Source organism: Dryas octopetala, chromosome 1 (assembly GCF_963921425.1).
Source record: "Dryas octopetala chromosome 1, drDryOcto1.1, whole genome shotgun sequence".
Lineage (NCBI taxonomy): Eukaryota > Viridiplantae > Streptophyta > Magnoliopsida > Rosales > Rosaceae > Dryas > Dryas octopetala.
Genome location: NC_141366.1, coordinates 15,320,463 through 15,339,433, shown reverse-complemented (window position 1 = coordinate 15,339,433; position 18,971 = coordinate 15,320,463). Strand labels below are relative to the sequence as shown.

General features: G+C 43.6%; 2 protein-coding genes across 2 annotated transcripts in view; both read left to right on the top strand.

Annotated features, from left to right (window-relative positions):
- Window positions 1-523: 523 nt before the first annotated feature.
- On the top strand, window positions 524-6,265 carry LOC147298396 (disease resistance protein RUN1-like). The gene is made up of 4 exons (XM_086228846.1): window positions 524-1,373; window positions 3,588-4,755; window positions 5,112-5,393; window positions 5,502-6,265. The coding sequence occupies exons 1-4, from the start codon at window positions 697-699 to the stop codon at window positions 6,054-6,056; spliced, it is 2,682 nt and encodes an 893-aa protein (XP_086084972.1). The 5' UTR covers window positions 524-696; the 3' UTR covers window positions 6,057-6,265.
- Window positions 6,266-10,208: 3,943 nt separating this feature from the next.
- Window positions 10,209-18,971, top strand: part of LOC147298391 (disease resistance protein Roq1-like) — a 36,607-nt gene continuing 27,844 nt past the window's right edge. The window contains exon 1 of the mRNA XM_086228845.1: window positions 10,209-11,399. Within this exon, the coding sequence (XP_086084971.1) occupies window positions 10,333-11,399 (1,067 nt within the window). The 5' untranslated portion in view covers window positions 10,209-10,332. The remainder of the gene's footprint in view (window positions 11,400-18,971) is intronic.

The window sequence follows — 18,971 nt, the reverse complement described above, 5'->3', positions numbered from 1 at the left end:
GAGTGGGGGAGTGACGGAGAAAGAAACGGAGGAAGGAAAAAAGGACCGGGTTGGTAAATTGGGCTTCCTTCGAATACCAAAAAAAGACCTGGGTCTTAAAAATAGTGAAAGCCTAAAATTGGGCTTTATAATCATTTACTTAAAGATAAATACATTAAGCGCATAAAACCGTTCCTTATATTTTTCGCTATGGATGTACCTCTCTTTCTTTTAGTCTATGTAACGTGCAAATTAATAAGGATTCTTTTGTATTAGTGGTGTTCCAAATGAATAGAGCTACAATTCTTAATTTTGGATCGTTAATTTCCGTCATTTCTCTTTCTGGCTTTTTGTAGTCGAGCAATTATATATATTGAAGGTGGGTCATGATTTCCACTCAGTTGGGTGCAATAATGCAAAAGTGAAAATGCCCTTTCCACTTTCCACACAGAAAATTATTGATCGAAGCATGGAAAACGATCATCGAGAAGTGCTGCTTAATTGCTAGGAACTTGTGATATATTGTTTTTCCAAATACCTATAGTTTCCCTAAAAGCAGAAATTTAAGCGAGAGAATTAAGCTAACATGCATATAATTGCTTACGTGTACAGCTAGCTGATCGATACCCTTAGCTATATATTAAACCAAGCCTTATAAATTGGTAGCAATAGCATAACCTCTCTACGTACGTACTGATCTCTAGCTTGCTTGTAATCATGTTACTCATGTACTTTATCGTCAATATCCTCCTCCTCCTTCTTGTTCTTCTTGCTCTTCTGCTTCGTCTTCTTAACTCTCTTCGAAAACCACCTACTCCTACTGATAAGTTTCCAGACACCAACACTGCCCCTAAATTGGAACATGATGATGATCATACTCGTGAGCTAGTAGTTCCAGTGGAACATTCCACCAACACCGAAATTCCAATTACATCAACCCCTGAAGTATGGGAACATGATGTCTTCCTCAGTTTTCGTGGCGAGGACACTCGCAAAAGTTTTACCGACCATTTATTCCAAGGTCTGAAAAGCAAGGGAATCAATACATTTCGAGATGACGTAAAACTCGAGAGTGGAAAATCCATTTCACCAGAACTCTTGACAGCAATTAAACAATCAAGGTTTGCAGTCGTCGTTCTTTCACAAAACTATCCAACCTCAACGTGGTGTTTGGAGGAACTCGCGCATATTGTTGAATGCAAGAGAGTGAGGGGTCTCACAGTTCTTCCAGTTTTCCATCACGTTGAGCCATCGGAGGTCAGAAAGCAAACAGGAGAGTATGGCAAGGCCTTGGCTAAGCATGAACAAGATTCCAAAAACAGAATGAATGTCCAAAAGTGGAGGAAAGCTTTATTCGAAATAGCCAGTCTCTCCGGTTGGGATTTGAAAGAGAGGTATTAATTACATTTAATTTCTTAATTCATATATATGTTGGCTATTATAAAGTGAGATCGATCAGTTTTAGAATGCATATGCAGGGAATTAATGCTTATTTTTATGTTGTTTTTTTCTTAATTTTCAATTCTAGTACGTAGTATATAATAAAGCTACTTAAGGGGTTGTTCTTCATGATTTACAGTTTAATAATAAGAATCAAAGAATGATAACTAGCTCTTGGATAATTTGTAATACGGGGCTAAGGTTGAAAGTTAAGTACATGCAATAAGGTACATAAAAATGAGTAGAGCATCTGATCCTCTAGCTAAATTACTATACGCCATATGATACTTTTGGTCTTTATACATTTACGAAATTTCCACTTTAATTTTGTTCTTTTACTTTTGTCATTCTTAGGTGTAATCCACCATATTATTTTTTGGGAGGTTTTTAACCCTTTGACTAGTGTTCACATAAGCAACTTTCCTTATATTGTTGTTGGATATGTCAGTTCAATTCAAAACTAAAAGTTTGTTGTTTTACTAAGATACCCTTTAGCCTTTTAGCATATTAGAAGTAGGTAATACTATTTATCTTCATTAATTAAGGATATTATTGTTGTGTGTTTCAACTTTGAATCTTTTTTTTTTCTTTTGGAAATGAATTTTGCTAATGTTCTTAATAATTAATATCATAATTTATATAATAACCATAATACAAAACTGCCAAAAAATAATATAAGATTAACTAAGACATTTATTTTGTCCACCTACTAAGTTTACCTGTTTAGTAATTTATTTTGTGCACCTACTACCTTTTGTGTGTGTTTATTTTGTGAACCTATTGGTCTCTGAGAAACAAAATATTAAATGAAATAAGAACTAAGATGGGCCAACCTGACATGTGGCGGATTGGACTAAGTTGAAGGACTCAAAACCCTTAGCCTAGTACAACCCATATATTTGGGTTTTGCTTAGCCCGACCCACTTAAAATCATGCCAAGTTGGACTCGGCCGATCTTAAACATGTCAAATAGGGTCCGGGCTGGATGGCCTATTTTACACCATATGATGTTTTACAAACGCCCGAAAATGTCATTTCGGTGCACACTCAGTTCAATTTCTTCACAAGTCAACAAAAACGTGCCCCGTCGGCAAGCCGTTATTCGGGACCCAACTTTTTTATTTCTATCACCAACACTTTAATAAAAATATAATTTTCAATTTTACTCTAATGTAAATTGACCTTCAAGGACTTAAAAATTAATTAAAATTAAATTAACTTAAATTGAACCCATACCCAACATCAATTCTTCACTCACATCGCTACTCAACTCTCTATCAAAACCCTAAATACACTATAACACTCTCCATATTGATACAAACAAGTTTAATATTGATGAATAGATGGTTAAATTGTGGTTTATGAGTCTTTAAATGAAGTATTTTCATCATTCATTTAAGTTTTAATAGACTAAATGCTTATTTTCAAACACATAAATTGCAACATGTTCGGCTCTAGTGATCCGAACATGTTATATATGAGTCATTCGGCAATAAATCACCGAACATAATGTTGTCCGTTCGGCCATAGACTACTAATTAAACACCTCTAAAAAATTTAGAAAAAAAAGGTGTTCGGTGGTTGCTAATCAAACATCCTTCTACCTGTTTGGTTGTGCGACGCCAAACATCTTTCTACCCGTTTAGTTGTTTTTCGCCGAACATTTATATACTTGTTTGGTTAACCAATGCTGAACAAAATTTGAAATTTTTTTTTTTTCAAAACTCTCCCCTTTGTATTCAAGTTCAACATTAAACAACTAGGATTCAAACTATTACAGTTCAAAAATAAATTTTTTGATGTAGAGAGCAATGAGTGATGGTGTTAGGTGGTGAGTGGTGAGGTATTGGCGTTGGGTGTTGGGTGGTGGTGAATTGGTAATGGTGTTGGGTGTGTTGTTGGGTATAAATTAAGAGCATGAATAAATTAGGTTTGTTTGTTGGGTTTTAGTAATAGTATTTTTGGAAAAAATGTTTGATGAACTAATAAGTTTTTAAACTTTTTAAATTGAAAATGGGTGTAAAGAGTGTGTTAGGATTATAGATAAAAAAGTTGGGTCCGAATAGCGGCAACCTTACATATATATTTGGCACATTTGAATTTTCTAATTATCTTTTTATTCACAACGTATAGCTGCTTACAGCAAAATATTTGCATCCGTTTTGCAGTTATGAATCAACAGTTGTTCAGAAAATAGTCCGACGGATTTCAAAGACATTGAACTGCACATTCTTAACTGCAAACAAGGAATTAGTTGGAATGGAATCTCGTATACAGAGGGTGGATAAACACTTGGATTTAAGGTCGGATGATATTCGAATCATAGGGATTTGGGGGATGGGGGGATCTGGTAAAACAACTATGGCACAAGAAATTTTCAAAAGGATCCATGACAAATTTGAAGCTGGAGCCTTTGTTGCGAATGTTCGAGCGGAATCCGAAAAACATGGTATAGTTGACTTGCAGAAGTATCTTTATGAAAGCTTGCTGGATGAAAATGCAAATATACAGACTGAAGACTTGTGGAGAATCCAATTAGGGAAAAGACTGCGTAGCAAAAAGGTGCTCATCATTCTTGACGATATTGACAAATTAAAACAAATTACAGATTTAGTACCTAGAAAGGATGCTAAAGGGGATAGTTATATTCCTTGGTTGGGTCAAGGGAGTAGAGTGATTATCACAACTAGAGATTACGACACATTGAAGAAATGTGGAGTACAAAATGAAAACATTTATGAGGTTGAGAAACTGAAAGAGGATGAAGCTTTTAAGCTCTTATGTCTGAAAGCCTTCAAGAAAGGCAGTGCTCCAGATGAATATAAAGAGCTGGTGAACAGGTTTGTGAAATATGCCGCTGGGCTTCCTTTGGCTGTTGAAGTTGTGGGTACCGACTTGAATGGGAAAAACGTAACGCAATGGGAAGAAGCATTGGTTAGACTTGCTGATGATCCTGACCATGAAATTTTTGGTGTGCTTCAATTAAGCTATCATGGACTAAAGGATACGGATAAGAAAATCTTTTTGGACATTGCATGTTTCTTCAGGGGGGAGGAACAACAACGTGTGAAAAGGATTTTAGCTAACTTTTATCCAGAAAACGGCATTAGTACCCTCATTGGTAAATCTCTACTCGAAGTAATTGAAGGAAATAAACTGTGGATGCATGATTTACTACAGCAAATGGGTTGGCATATTGTCCGTCAAGAATCTTCTAATGACCCCGGAAAACGCAGCAGGTTGTGGATTAATTATGAGGATGCTTATGATGAGTTAGGAAGCAACAACAAGACGTGGCTTAGTGAGGATGCTCGCTCTGTACTCACAGATAATAAGGTAAGACATTGACTAATTCTAGTTGTACCATGTTTTTGTTAACCACGTATAATCATATATAGAAAAAGAAATTTGGCAAAAAAAAAGACCTCAAAGAAAATTTTTTTGTGTCCTATCAAGTAGCCATGATATTTTACTAAAGGCCCTCGACTTTCTATAACAATTTTCGGAAATCCAATAAAGTGTAATTAAATGATAAAACCAAATGCATATATAAAGTTCCAATACTAATGTACGTACTAATACTATTTGTTGACTAGCTAAGCATAGTGGAAGTATACAAGCGTAGAATATATATATATATATATACATGCACTATAAGTAACGTACTCATTATCGTTTTGGTTTTGGTGAAGGGAACAAATGCTGTTGAAGGCATATTCTTAAACTTGCCTGCAAAAGAAGAGATAAAGTTGAAAGCTGATCCGTTCTCAACTATGGAGAATTTAAGATTGTTTAGGATCCGTCATGTGAATTTTTCTGGATGCAAGTTTGAATCTTTGTATCTCTTGAAAAAGTTACGGCTTTTTGAATGGCATAGCTGTCCTTTAGAATCTCTGCCCTCAAGTTTTCAACCAGCTCAACTTGTTGAACTCAAAATGCCTAACAGCCGCATTAAACAGCTATCGAATGGAAGTGTAAGATCGATTATATATGTTAATTTACTTCATTCATTCTTTCAAAGGTTTATTAATTAATTTGGTCTAATTGATATTATTCTTCTTAATTTCGAAACATGCATGCAGCTGCTTTCTTTGAAAGAGCTAAAAGTACTGGATCTTTCATACTGCACACGGTTGACCGAGAGCCCAGACTTCAGTGAGTTCCCAAAACTTCAGGTCTTGATCCTTAAAGGCTGTGAAAAATTATCATCGCTTCACCCAACAATTGGGGAGCTGCAACTTCTGCATTTTTTGAGTTTGAGATTCTGCGAAAGGCTGGAGAGCCTTCCCGACTCCATCTTCAACTTGAAGTCTCTTCAAGTTCTTAAGCTCTCAGGATGTTTGAAACTCAAAGAGTTACCGGAGATTGTGGGAAACAACATGAATGCTTTGAAAACGCTTCTTTTAGACGGGACGGCTATAAGGGAGCTGCCCATGTCAATCCATCGCTTGAGCGGCCTGACCTTTTTAAGCCTGAGAGACTGCAAGGAGCTTCTCAGTCTTCCAAGCGTCCTTTCTAGTTTGACATCCTTGAAACATTTAGATCTCTCAGGCTGCTCACAAATTGAACAAGTGCCAGAAGAACTACGCAGTTTGGAACATTTGGAGCTACCGGTCATGCCTGCTGTGAGTCTGTGACAGTTGCTGCTGCTTAAGCTAGTTTTGGGCCCTCTACTGTGTTTTGGGCCTGTTCTTGGTTATGTCACTGTTGAACACACTGGTTTTTTTTTTTTTTTTTTTTTTTTTTCTGTTGAACTTTGTTTGTTGTTATTTAACTTATTTGTGTGTATTACAGTTGTAATGGCAATATTTGGGCTTTCCTTCTAGTGATGAATACATCCACTTTATCCCAAAGGGCATGAAATCAACAATTTCATCAAGGTATAGATCATAACCATCACATGTCTATGTTATTGTTAATTACTATATATATAGTAGCATGATTAATCCCATTGGGCATGGGGAGGCTCATCTCTCTCCTCCCCATCTTCTACCTCTTCACTAGGGATGGCCATTTGACCCAGTGGGCAGATACCCACAGCCCCAAACCCATCCCATTTAAATTTTGATATACCCATACCCATGCCATACCCATTACTATTTTCATGGGTATTACCCATACCCGCCCACCAGATTAATGGGTTGCCCAAACCCAACCCATTAACCCACAAATTTTTTTTTTTAATAAAATATAATTCTAATTAAATAATTCAATTTTTGGAGGAAACACTTTATTATTTCATTATCTCTCTGGTATTTTTTTCTTCCTCTGCTAGCTTTTAAGGCTTTATATTAATCTCAGTATAAGACTAACTTTGAAAAATTAGTCTATTTTCTATATGTCTACTTAACTAGGATGAAAAGCAGCTGCTTGTTAACAATGAGTGCTTAGTAGTGATTCATGGAACGAATTACAAGCTATGCTTGTCTGCAACACCTCAGGTGGAGACATGAGAGTAGCATCCACTAGAAGTAAACTGCAAACGATACCTCACAAGCAATTTTAATAACCGTACTATATACGCATCCAATGTGAATGTGCCACTGCCACCAGTAGAGCATGAATACCAACGCTGAGAGAGAGAGAGAGAGAGAGAGAGAGAGAGAGAGAGAGCTCACAAATGTTTCCTACTTTGTGATCTCCGTTGGAAATATAGCAGCCACATGTGGCTCTGTGTTAAGATTTTTTGTTTTGTATATTTGGATACCCATGGGTATTACCCAAACCCATCTTATCTTTATATGGGTTTTATAAAAATCCCCATACCCAACCCAAACCCAATAATAATGTCTCAAACCCATCCCCTAATAGAATAGGTGTTGCGGGTACCCACACCCATGGGTCAAATGGCCAATCCTACTCTTCACCATCCTGCCCTCATCTCCATTCATTAATTCCATCTTGGTGCACCCACTACCTTCTTCCTAGTTTGGCTTGGCATCTTCAAACTCCTCCTCATTGTCCTTTGACCGTGGTCCTTTTTCACCGCCCCAACCATTAACACTTTTTTCATTTCATTTCCATAGCTTGCATATACATATCTGATATTCCCATCAAAATTAAACAACACTCACCTCTAAAATCACCTCCAAATGAATTAATATTGAAAAACCCTTAGCCATCCAAAATAATACAAACATAAATCTTAAAGATTAGCTCAAGTGGTGTTAAAGATCGATTAGCTCAAGTGGTGATAAAAAAAATAACACGTACACACCCATCTCACCAGACCACCCAAAAGTCTAAACGACCCCATATATATGTCATTTTCTGACTCTTTTTTTAAAGTTAACTTTTATGACTCTTTGGTCATTTTCTGGACCAAAGCACCCTTCAATGCTCTAAAAAAAACTCTCTGGTCGACAAATGATATCGAGACATGGTCGACATGACCATAACGCTGACCATATCGTCGGTCGACAAATGAGATATTTTGATGGAAATTTTCAAATTCTGAGTTCCAGATCTGAGTTTCTTTGGTTAGAAATTAATTAATGGAAGATAAAATTGATGAGACTTTAATTGGTTTTGAACTTGTCGTTGAGGTAGGCCTGCTGCTTGAGGTCTGTGTATTTCTTGAACGGGCTCAAGAATAAGTCATTCATCTTGACCCAATTGATCAAATTCACTCACTCACTTACTGAAAAATTTGATTGATTAATTAATTAATGGCTTTGTTTTATTTTTTTCTGTTTGTGAAATTTACTGGGCAAAGAAAAAGTAGATTGATTGAATTGAAAAAACCATGCATAAGTCTCCTCTTCTTCTGCTGCTGCAATTATGTTGGATTTTGTTAAGGTCAACACTTTTGGCAAAAAAACTAGTTAATAATTTAATATACAATGATAATCAAAGACTTGTTGATGTTTTGCTGAAATTAAGCAAGAGAAATTCTGCCTCTCATCGATCACTTCAGCTTCAGCATAATATTCATTTTTTCGGGTCCAAACACATGAATTCCAGTATTAAAACAGCCAAAGTGTTGGAGGCTTGTTGGAGCAATAGAATCATTCACTCTTAATCCTATTTATGGATGGTTTTTCTGTTCAGGGGAATGTGGTTGACAATATGTCCACCACGCTACAATGCACTCCTAGTTTTGCCCTTAACTGAGTCCATGCACTTTGATAATTTAGGTGTTGGATGTTGTTAACTTTCTAATTTTCTTTGAACGGAGAAAAAAAACATAAAAAAAAAAAAAAAACCAATGTGATACAAATCATACAATACAATGAACAAGCTTTAGAGTTTGAACCTCATTTTTTTACCAAAAAGAAAAGTTTAAACCTTATTCTAAAAAGTAAAAACTAAGTATAGCTAGCTGACAAGAAATGGTTTGGTAGATGGGTGCATTTGGTTAATTAATCATGCACGTACCCCACTTTGAGCATGATATTCAAGAAAAAGTATTTGCAATTGATTGTAGAAATGCTGAGTGCGAGTTTGGGACATGATTATTATATGTAAAGTAATTGAACTTTGAAGTTGCAGCTTTCTAATTCTAGCTAGGAAGTTTCTCATTGTCCTTGATTTCCACTACTTTCCCTATACGCAAAAAGCAGGGAAAAGCTTGTCGTCAGCTGAAAAAAAGTGAGAAATTTTTCCGAGAAGATGATTGCCTAGCTCCGCCTTTTCAGTGATTGAGGATAAAATGTAATTGTTCCACGTATAATAAGTGATTGTTTACCGTTTGATATATTAAGTAAAATATTTTTTTAAGTTATATTGAAGTTTTTTGAGATAAAATTTTACACCTAATTGATAAATAGAGATGTATTAAATTTTATGTTTTACTTATGTAAATCTAAATAGTTAAAGTTGAAAATAATACCGATTGTCCAATATAGGGACCATTAATTGGACCAAGACATGCCCCAAACATACCTCTCATCGATCAGTTCAGCTTCGGCATGCATACCCTCGATCTGTGGCTTGATTGTAATTATCCGAATAATATTCATATCATTGGCTGACGAAATACCGCATCCTTTTATGTTCGTCATCCTACTCATTCTTCCACACTAACAATAAAAGTCACTTAATTTTTTGGTCAAGTCTTTTTCTTTCCTTTTGGATAGATGCGATAATATCCACTTTAATAAAGTGTTTTTGTTTTTTTTGTTTATGTCGAATTCGGATAATGACTTGGATTGAAGTTTGAACCAACCAACCCAAAATAATTGCAATTAATTGATGGTTAATGTCATGAACTTTAGACCCCATGTACTTGAGAAAAAATTTATAACATCAATTAATGGTCTATTGTGTTTATCTTTCTTATTACATAACTTATTAAATAAATAAAAAAGATAAATGGATTATGCATTAGGTGCATAAAACCGTTTCATATATATTTTTCGCCATGAATAGATGTACCTCTTTCTTTTAGTCTATGTAACGTGCAAATTAATAAGGATTCTTTTGTATTAGTGGTGTTCCGAATGAATAGAGCTAGGATTCTTAATTTAATTGGGATCGTTAATTTCCGTCATTTCTCTTTCTAGCTTTTTGTAGTCATTTCTCTTTATGGGTCATGATTTCCACTCAGTTGGGTGCAATAATGCAAAGTTGAAAATTCCCTTTCCACTTTCCACTTTCCACTTTCCACTTTCCACTTTCCACACAGACAATTATTGATCAAGCATGGAAAACGATCATTGAGAAGTGCTGCTTAATTAATTGCGAGGAACTTGTCATATTTTGTACGTTTTTCCAAATATATACCTACTTTCACTAAAAGCAGAAATTTAAGTGAAAGAATTAAGCTGACATATAATTGCTTACGTGTACAGCTATAGCTGATCGATACCTTTAGCTATATATATTAAACCAAGCCTTAACTGGTGCTTTGCCGAAACCTAGCAATAGCATAACCTCTCCACGTATTGATCTCTAGCTTGCTTGCTTCTAATCATGTTCTTCATCATCATCAATATCCTCCTCCTTGATCTTCTTGTTCTTCTTGCTCTTCTGCCTCGTCTTCTTAACTTTCTTCGACAACCTCCTACTCCTGCTGATAAGTTTCCAATTCCATACACCAACACTGCCCAAACAGCTTCATCTCCTTCGAATCCAACCCATAAATTGGAACATCATGATGATCATGCTCCTACTAATAAGGTTCCACACACCAACACTGCCCAAACAGCTTCATCTCCTTCGAATTCGACCCATAAATTGGAACATCATGTTGATTATGCTCGAGAGCTAGTAGTTCCAGTGGAACATTCTCCTTCGAATTCGACCCATAAATTGGAACATCATGATGATCATGCTCCTACTAATAAGTTTCCACACACCAACACTGCCCCAACAGCTTCATCTACTTCGGATTCGACCCCTAAATTGGAACATCATCATGATGATCATGCTCCTACTGATAAGTTTCCACACACCAACACTGCCAAAACAGCTTCATCTCCTTCGAATTCGACCCCTGAATTGGAAAATCATGATGATGATGCTCGAGAGCAAGTAGTTCGAGTGGAACATTCCACCAACATCGAAATTCCAATTACCTCAACCCCTGGAGTATGGGAATATGATGTCTTCCTCAGTTTTCGGGGCGAGGACACTCGCAAAAGTTTTACCGACCATTTATTCCAAGGTCTGAAAAGCAAGGGAATCCATACATTTCGAGATGACGAAAAACTCGAGAGTGGAAAATCCATTTCACCAGAACTCTTGACAGCAATTACAAAATCAAGGTTTGCAGTCGTCGTTCTTTCACAAAACTATCCAACCTCAACGTGGTGTTTGGAGGAACTCGCGCATATTGTTGAATGCAAGAGAGTGAGGGGACTCACAGTTCTTCCAGTTTTCCATCACGTTGAACCATCGGAGGTCAGAAAGCAAACAGGAGAGTATGGCAAGGCCTTGGCTAAGCATGAACAAGATTCCAAAAACAGAATCCATGTCGAAAAGTGGAAGAAAGCTTTATTCGAAATAGCCAGTCTCTCCGGGTATCATTTGGAAGACAGGTATTAATTATATTTAATTTCTTAATTCATATATATGTTGGCTATTGTTTGTGGGAAAACCCACATCGACCCGAACAGCCAATCACAGCTCGACACGTGGCTGGTCAAACATCCACCTCGGAGTTGATTCTCAGTGGTCAAACTTTGACTTCCACGTCATCACTGATCAGCACTTCCTCTACCAGCTCAGACCGGATCTCCACACCGCCCCTCCTTGCTCGGTCCGAGCCGAACCGATGATCTTCCTTGGGATCGAGTGTCCATCTTCCCACGATCATCCCGGCTCGGCTCGGCTCGGCACACGAGATGGCTTCCTTCCGAGTTCTGGCGTCGACCAGTTAGGGCTCGGAAAGACTCCAATCTATGGACCGGCTCGGCTTGGAGTCCCATGCCCGATCCGACCACATATGGACTTCGTGTCTTCGCATGGGAACATGTGTTCGTATCGGCTCGGCTCGGCTCTCCGCCGCCATTCCCAGGAAGATCACGCTGGGACGAACCGCCACACTTAAATGCACCTGACACATTCTTCTGACAGATAGAATATCAGGCCTGCATTCATGAATGTTGGAGCAGTCTACCTGAACCTTCCAACCTTGCATTTAATGGAGCATTCAATGCAGCATTGAATGCTGAGGAAGCAAGCAGCTGAGCATGCAACTAGGTCTGACCAGGTGCGTGGGTCTTTGGCAACCATTCATTCACATGCAGGTATCTTACTCATTAAGGTTTCCTTTGCTTATATATACCAAGTCATATGCACAAAATGAGGGATCTAGCAATCTACAAACATACACGCAAAACACTTGTATTCCTTTCTAAAAAAAAGCCTACCCAACTTGCTGAGAATAACCCAGAACATTTGCCTTGTTCTTCCCATTCTCCCAAGTTCTTCCTTTGTTCTTCCTCATCCACCATCAAACACCACCACTGATTTCATCATCGGAGTGTGTTTGGCTGGTACCACACCGGTCCATCTCCTTTGATCTTGTTTTTGTCTACAGGAAGATCTCAACCAGCATCCACTTCATCATCCAGCAAAGCACCTGATCAGCCAGGTCAACTTATCTAAGTTGTTGCATCTACCTTACGAGAATTTGCATCAACAGATTGGCGCCGTCTGTGGGAAGCTGACTTCAGCCGTTGTGTTCATCACCGCAAGCGCTAAGCTCTTCCTCCACGCAAGTCATCATGACTACCATATTTCGGGACACCAGTTCTTCTTCAGGAGCGTCTCAGAATGATGAACAACATCAGCCTGAGACACCTGAGAAAACGAGGGGAGCACAACTCCCCAGGACACCAAAGTCCAAAGGTTCCTCCAAAATCCGAGCCGCTCACAAACTCCTTAAGGAGAGTCAGCGACACCTGGCCGCTGAGAATGCACTCCTGAAGCAGAATAACGAGCTGCTCGCAAAACAAGCCGAGCTGGCGGAGGAACTTGCACGCCATCGTGCTCAGCTCGAGAACAGTGGGGGATCGGGTTTCCGATCGCGCCGGACCCGAACCGAGCAGGAGGTCCTTTCACCGTCTCCTTCTCGGCAGAGCATTCCTGCCGAGCCGAACGACCAGACCGATCGGCAGGATTCTGATTACGTCTTCCCGGGCTTCGAAGATATGCCCCCGGCCGAACAGGCCGAATGCCTGAACGCCCACCGTCTTCTTCAGCAAAAACAGGCGGCTTTCGGGAAGCATGCCCCCAGGAATTCGGGCGGAAACCGTGCCGACCCGAATACAAACCGACGACCCCCGGCCCAATCAAGATTGGGGGCCAACAGTCCGGCCGGTTCAACTGAAACCAGGGGCCCGATTCGGAATAGACTCGGCCCTATCGCCAGCCAGGATCCTTCCCCATCAGGAGCTCACTCGGGGAGGCGATCAGTGAGCGACCGACTGGGATCTACCATGATCATGTCGGATCGACAACTGGCGAGCGAGAGGCTCACTCGTCAGCCGGTGAGCGAGAGACTCGGCAACCAGGCCGAGTGCTCAGGGGAGAATGTGGCCGAGCCGACCCCGCCCAATGTGGAAAATCTTGTTCGGACTTTGGTCCAGGACCAAATCCGAAGCGTCCACGACCGGCTCGGCCATGTCGAAATCTCCAGGGGATACACTGGTAGGGCCGACCACGGAGAGGAACTCCCCCTCCCGTACACCAGCAGAATCATGGATGCTGAGGTCTCCCGCGACACCAAGCCCCCCAAGATGGATCAGTATGACGGGACCAAGGACCCCTACGACCATCTCGACAGCTTCAGATACGCCATGGAGGCCCGCCAGGCATCTGAAGCCACGAAGTGCAGAATCTTCCCTTCGACCTTGAAGGGCTCGGCTCGGGGTTGGTTCCGAACCCTCCAACCGAACTCCATCGACTCTTTCCCCGACCTCCGGAGGGCCTTCCTGGCGAGATATCGGGTTGTATCCGAACGACTCTACAACTTGAACGATATGTCGCTCATCAAACAGCAGGAAGGGGAGAGCCTCAAGGCCTATCTAATCCGCTTCAACATCGAATATACGAAGTGCGACGATTGCGACGATAGATCAGCTAAGAATGCCCTCATGCAGGGTCTGCACGCCGGGGGACTCCGCTCCCACCTAATGAGGAATCCTCCCTCCACTTACGATGAGCTTTCTGCCGAAGCCACTAAGTGGGCACGGGCTGAGGAGTGGGACGCTCAGGTGGAGGCCCTGAATCCCAGGCCGACCTCGACCAAAAGGAAGGAGGGAGAGGTCGCAAGTCCCAAACCCCAGGTCCAACCCAAGAAGACCAGGACCGAGGAGCCACGCCAACTTCTGGGCAAGGGACCCAAGTTTGTCCAGTACACGGAGTACACTCCCCTCAACGCCGGTCTGGAGACAATCTACTCCAAGGTCAAGGACCAACTCCCAGTCGCAAGGGAGATCAAGGGACCACCCCCAGACAAAATCAAGGAGGGCGTCTTCTGTAAATACCATTCCAATCACGGCCACGTCACGGGTGATTGCTACGCCCTCCGCGACGGGATTGAGACTCTTGCCCGGGCGGGTAAGATCAATCAATTCCTGGCCGGTGGGCCTAGGGTGCCCAAGGCCGCGCCGAAGAAGCCCACCAACACCATCGAGGTCCAGGATGCTGCCATCGGATCAATCGGCGGGGGACCGACCTTCGTGGGAAGCTCTAACCGATCCCAGAAGGAGTATGTCAGGCAGGCGGCTCAAGCTCACGAGTCCCTGTCGATCCAGGCAGGTCAGCCCAGCACTTCAAAAAGACAGCGGAAGGACTGGGCGCCGGTCACCTTTGAGCCGAACGAGGCAAACGAGATCATCTTCCCCCACTATGATCCGGTCGTCATAGTGGCTGAGGTGGCCGGAACAACCATCGCGCGTTCCTTCGTCGATGGAGGGAGCTCAGTCAACATCCTCTACCACTCTGCGTTCGCGCAGATGGGCATCGGCGAGGATAAGCTGGAGACCGATACACCTGCCTTGGTCGGGTTCGGGGGAGAAGTGGTTCAACCCCTCGGACACATCTACCTTCCCCTTTCGCTCGGGAAGGGGCCGATCAAGAAGACCTGCATGACGTACTTCATTGTCGTCAAGCGGCCGTCAGCCTACAACATCATTCTGGGCAGACCGGCTCTGGTCGACCTTGACTGCATCGTCCATTACGCCAACCTCCTCATCAAATGTCCGGTGGGCGACGACTGCATTGTCATCCAGGGAGACCAGTGCTCGGCTCGGTCATGCTACGCCGCTTCGATCAAGCAGAAGGGTCAGCTGCCGAACTCGCAGGAGCTTGACTCCATCGCCGATTCGGGCAGGTGGCCGAGGGCGGAGACATTCGACTTCACTCCCGAGCCGAGCTCAGATTCTCGGCCCCTCCCCGCCGAGGCTTGGGAGGAAGTGCCAATCTCGGCCGAGACACCGGATCGGCTCGTCCGAGTGGGGACTCAGGTCAGCCCCGAGCAGCGCTCCGCCATAATTGACTTCCTCCGTGCCAACGCGGAAGTGTTCGCCTGGTCTTACGATGACATGCCAGGCATATCGTCTGACGTGATCACCCACAGGCTGAACACTGACCCGGGATGCAAACCGGTCCGTCAGAAGAGGAGGTCATACGATCCGGTCCGATACGCCGCCATGGCTGAAGAGGTAACCAAGTTACAAAACAACGGGTTCATCCGGGAGGTCAACTACCCCGACTGGCTCGCCAACGTGGTCATGGTGAAAAAGAACAACGGGAAGTGGAGGATGTGCGTGGACTTCACCGATCTGAACAGGGCTTGTCCCAAGGATAGTTTTCCCTTGCCCAGAATAGATCAGCTCGTCGATGCAACAGCAGGACATCAGCTCCTCAGTTTCATGGACGCCTACTCTGGATACAACCAGATCCTGATGCACAAGTCCGACCAGGAAGGCACATCTTTCATAACTGATCGCGGCATGTACTGCTACAAGGTCATGCCCTTCGGCCTCAAAAACGCCGGAGCCACCTATCAAAGGCTGGTCAACCACATGTTCAGATCTTCCATCGGCAAATCCGTAGAGGTTTACGTGGATGACATGCTGGTCAAGAGCGTCGAGGCGGACGATCACGTCAAGGACCTCTCAGACATGTTCGGAGTCCTAAAAGAATACCAGATGCGGCTGAACCCAGCCAAATGTGTCTTTGGGGTTCGGTCAGGCAAGTTCCTTGGCTACCTGGTCAGCCAACGGGGAATTGAGGCCAACCCAGAGAAGATCCAGGCTTTGATCGACATGAAGTCCCCAAGGACACGCAAGGAAATCCAGAGTCTGACTGGAAGAGTTGCCGCCCTGAACCGGTTCATCTCAAAATCTACTGACCGGTGCCTCCCTTTCTTCAAAGCCTTAAGGGGAGCAGGGAAGAGCATAGAATGGACCCCCCAATGCGAGCAGGCCTTTCAAGATCTGAAAAGGCACATGGGGGAACCTCCCATCTTATCCAAACCAGAGGAAGGTGAAGAACTTTTCCTCTACCTCTCTGTCTCTGACTCGGCTCTCAGCTCGGTTCTGGTGAGAGAGGTCGGCGGTGTACAACACCCCGTCTTCTATACGAGTCGAGCCCTCGCCGATGCCGAGACCAGGTATCCAAAATTCGAGAAGATGGCTCTCGCCCTGGTTAGCTCGGCTCGGAAATTAAGGCCCTACTTCCAGGCTCATTCCATCGTTGTCTTGACGGACCAGCCGCTCAGACAAATCCTGGCAAAACCAGAGACTTCGGGTCGGCTCATCAAATGGTCAATCGAGCTCGGCGAGTTTGACATCATCTACCGTCCCAGGACGGCCACCAAAGGTCAGGCCATGTCGGACTTCATCTGTGAGTCGACCACCTCGACGGAGGATCCACCACGCACCGACGCTATGACAACAGCAGCCGATCCGAACACAATCGGCGAACGCGGCCAGGTTGATCTCCTCACCTGGACCCTCTATGTGGACGGATCTTCCAACGCCATGGGAAGCGGAGCCGGGCTTGTTCTGATCTCCCCAGAACAAGTTGTGATGGAGTATGCTCTTCGCTTCAGTTTTCAAGCATCAAACAATGAAGCAGAGTATGAGGCACTCATCGCCGGGCTCAGATTGGCAAAGGAGCTTGGCGCGACCAAACTAAACATCTTCAGCGACTCTCAGCTAATCGTCAATCAGATTCTGGGAGAGTATGAGACTCGAGAACCCAGCATGACTGCTTACCTCGAGAAGACTCGTCTGCTACTTGGGAACTTCCACGAATACAAAATATCCCAAATCCCGAGGACAGAAAACTGCAGGGCCGACGCCTTGGCACGCCTGGCTTCGGCCACAGACACCGGATCCGCCAGGCATGTTCCAGTCGAAATCCTGGACAGACCTAGCACCGCCGAAACCGAGGCCGCAATTATGCAGACCGAGGCCGAGCCGAACTGGATGACGCCGATCATCAGCTATTTGGTCTCCGGGATCCTTCCCCCGGAGAGGGATAAAGCACGTCTCATCAAAACGAGGTCGGCTCGGTTCAGCATGATCGATGGTCAGCTCTACAAGAGGAGTTTCTCCCTGCCTTACTTGCGGTGTGTCACTCCCCAAGAAGGTCAGGATGTGCTGAGAGAAATCCACGAGGGGATATGCGGAAACCACTCTGGAGGAAGGGCCCTCGCCTACAAGACGATCAGACAGGGTTACTTCTGGCCAACACTGAACAAGGACGCAGATCATCTGTCTCGCACTTGTATCAAATGCCAGCAATTTGCCGCGGTTCCCCATCAACCTCCCCAGTTGCTGACCTCCATATCCAGCCCCTGGCCGTTCGCGCAGTGGGGACTCGATCTGATCGGCCCTATGCCGAAGGCAAAAGGGCAAGTCACCATGGCAGTGGTAGCAGTCGACTACTTCACCAAATGGGCCGAGGCCGAGCCCCTAGCCACAACCACAGCCGAACGGATGGAGACCTTCGTCTGGAAGAACATCATTTGCCGGTTCGGCATGCCGCACACCATCATTGCGGACAATGGCAAGCAGTTCGACTGCAAGAAATTCAGGAGTTTTTGTTCACGTCTGAACATCAACTTGCGCTTCACCACGCCTTACCATCCGCAGTCGAACGGACAGGTCGAGGCCATCAACAAGATCATCAAGAAAACCCTCAAGACTAAACTAGATAATGCTAAGGGAAATTGGCCTGAACTCCTGCCAGAGGTACTTTGGTCCTACCGAACTTCCTATCGCAACTCCACGAAGGAAACACCCTATGCATTGGCGTTCGGAACTGACGCTGTTGTCCCGGTCGAAATGGGGACTCCTTCATTCCGGACCGGCACGTACAATCCCGAGACCAATGACGCCGGACTTCGGCTCGGCCTGGACATGATCGAGGAGAGGCGAACCGACGCCAATCTCTGCCGAGCCGCCTACCAACAGAGGGTAGCCAAGTACTACAATCAAAGGGTCAGACCCAGAAGCTTCGGATTGGGCAATCTCGTCATGAAAAAGAATCCTCTTGCCATCAAGGAGAGCTCATTCGATCCGAACTGGACCGGACCATACAGAATCACGGGCATAGTCAAGCCCGGCACTTACAACCTGGCCACTCTGGCTGGTAAGCCTCTCAAGCATAGCTGGAACGCTGAACACTTGAAGACTTATTACCAGTAAAAATGTAGTTAGGATCGGGGACTGTCCGACCTAACACTCATTCCAATCAATGAAAAGATGAACACATTTCTATTCATTTTTCTTCTTATTTTTCGAAGCAAACACTGGGGACTCTACTCCTATACACTTCTAGCAAAGAGGAAAGATCTAAGTGTTTCCTTCGAAAAAATAATAAACTCATGTGTCGAGCGGGCGCGCCATTTCCGGCCCGATGCTCGGCATATTACAGACTCATCAGGTCTATAAACTCATGTGTCGAGCGGGCGCGCCATTTCCGGCCCGATGCTCGGCATATTACAGACTCATCAGGTCTATAAACTCCCGTGCCGAACTAGCGCGCCACTTTCGGCCCAATGCTCGGCATGGTACAGACTTATCAGGTCTATAAAAATCCCTGTCTGGGCCGAAGTGACTTCCTACAGTCCTAACGTTCAACAGGAT

Coding starts and splice junctions, on each gene's coding strand:
- LOC147298396 (XM_086228846.1), top strand. CDS start 697: ATGTTACTCATGTACTTTATCGTCAATATCCTCCTCCTCCTTCTTGTT. Junction 4,756..5,111: donor CTGTACTCACAGATAATAAG/GTAAGACATTGA, acceptor GTTTTGGTGAAG/GGAACAAATGCTGTTGAAGG. Junction 5,394..5,501: donor AACAGCTATCGAATGGAAGT/GTAAGATCGATT, acceptor ACATGCATGCAG/CTGCTTTCTTTGAAAGAGCT.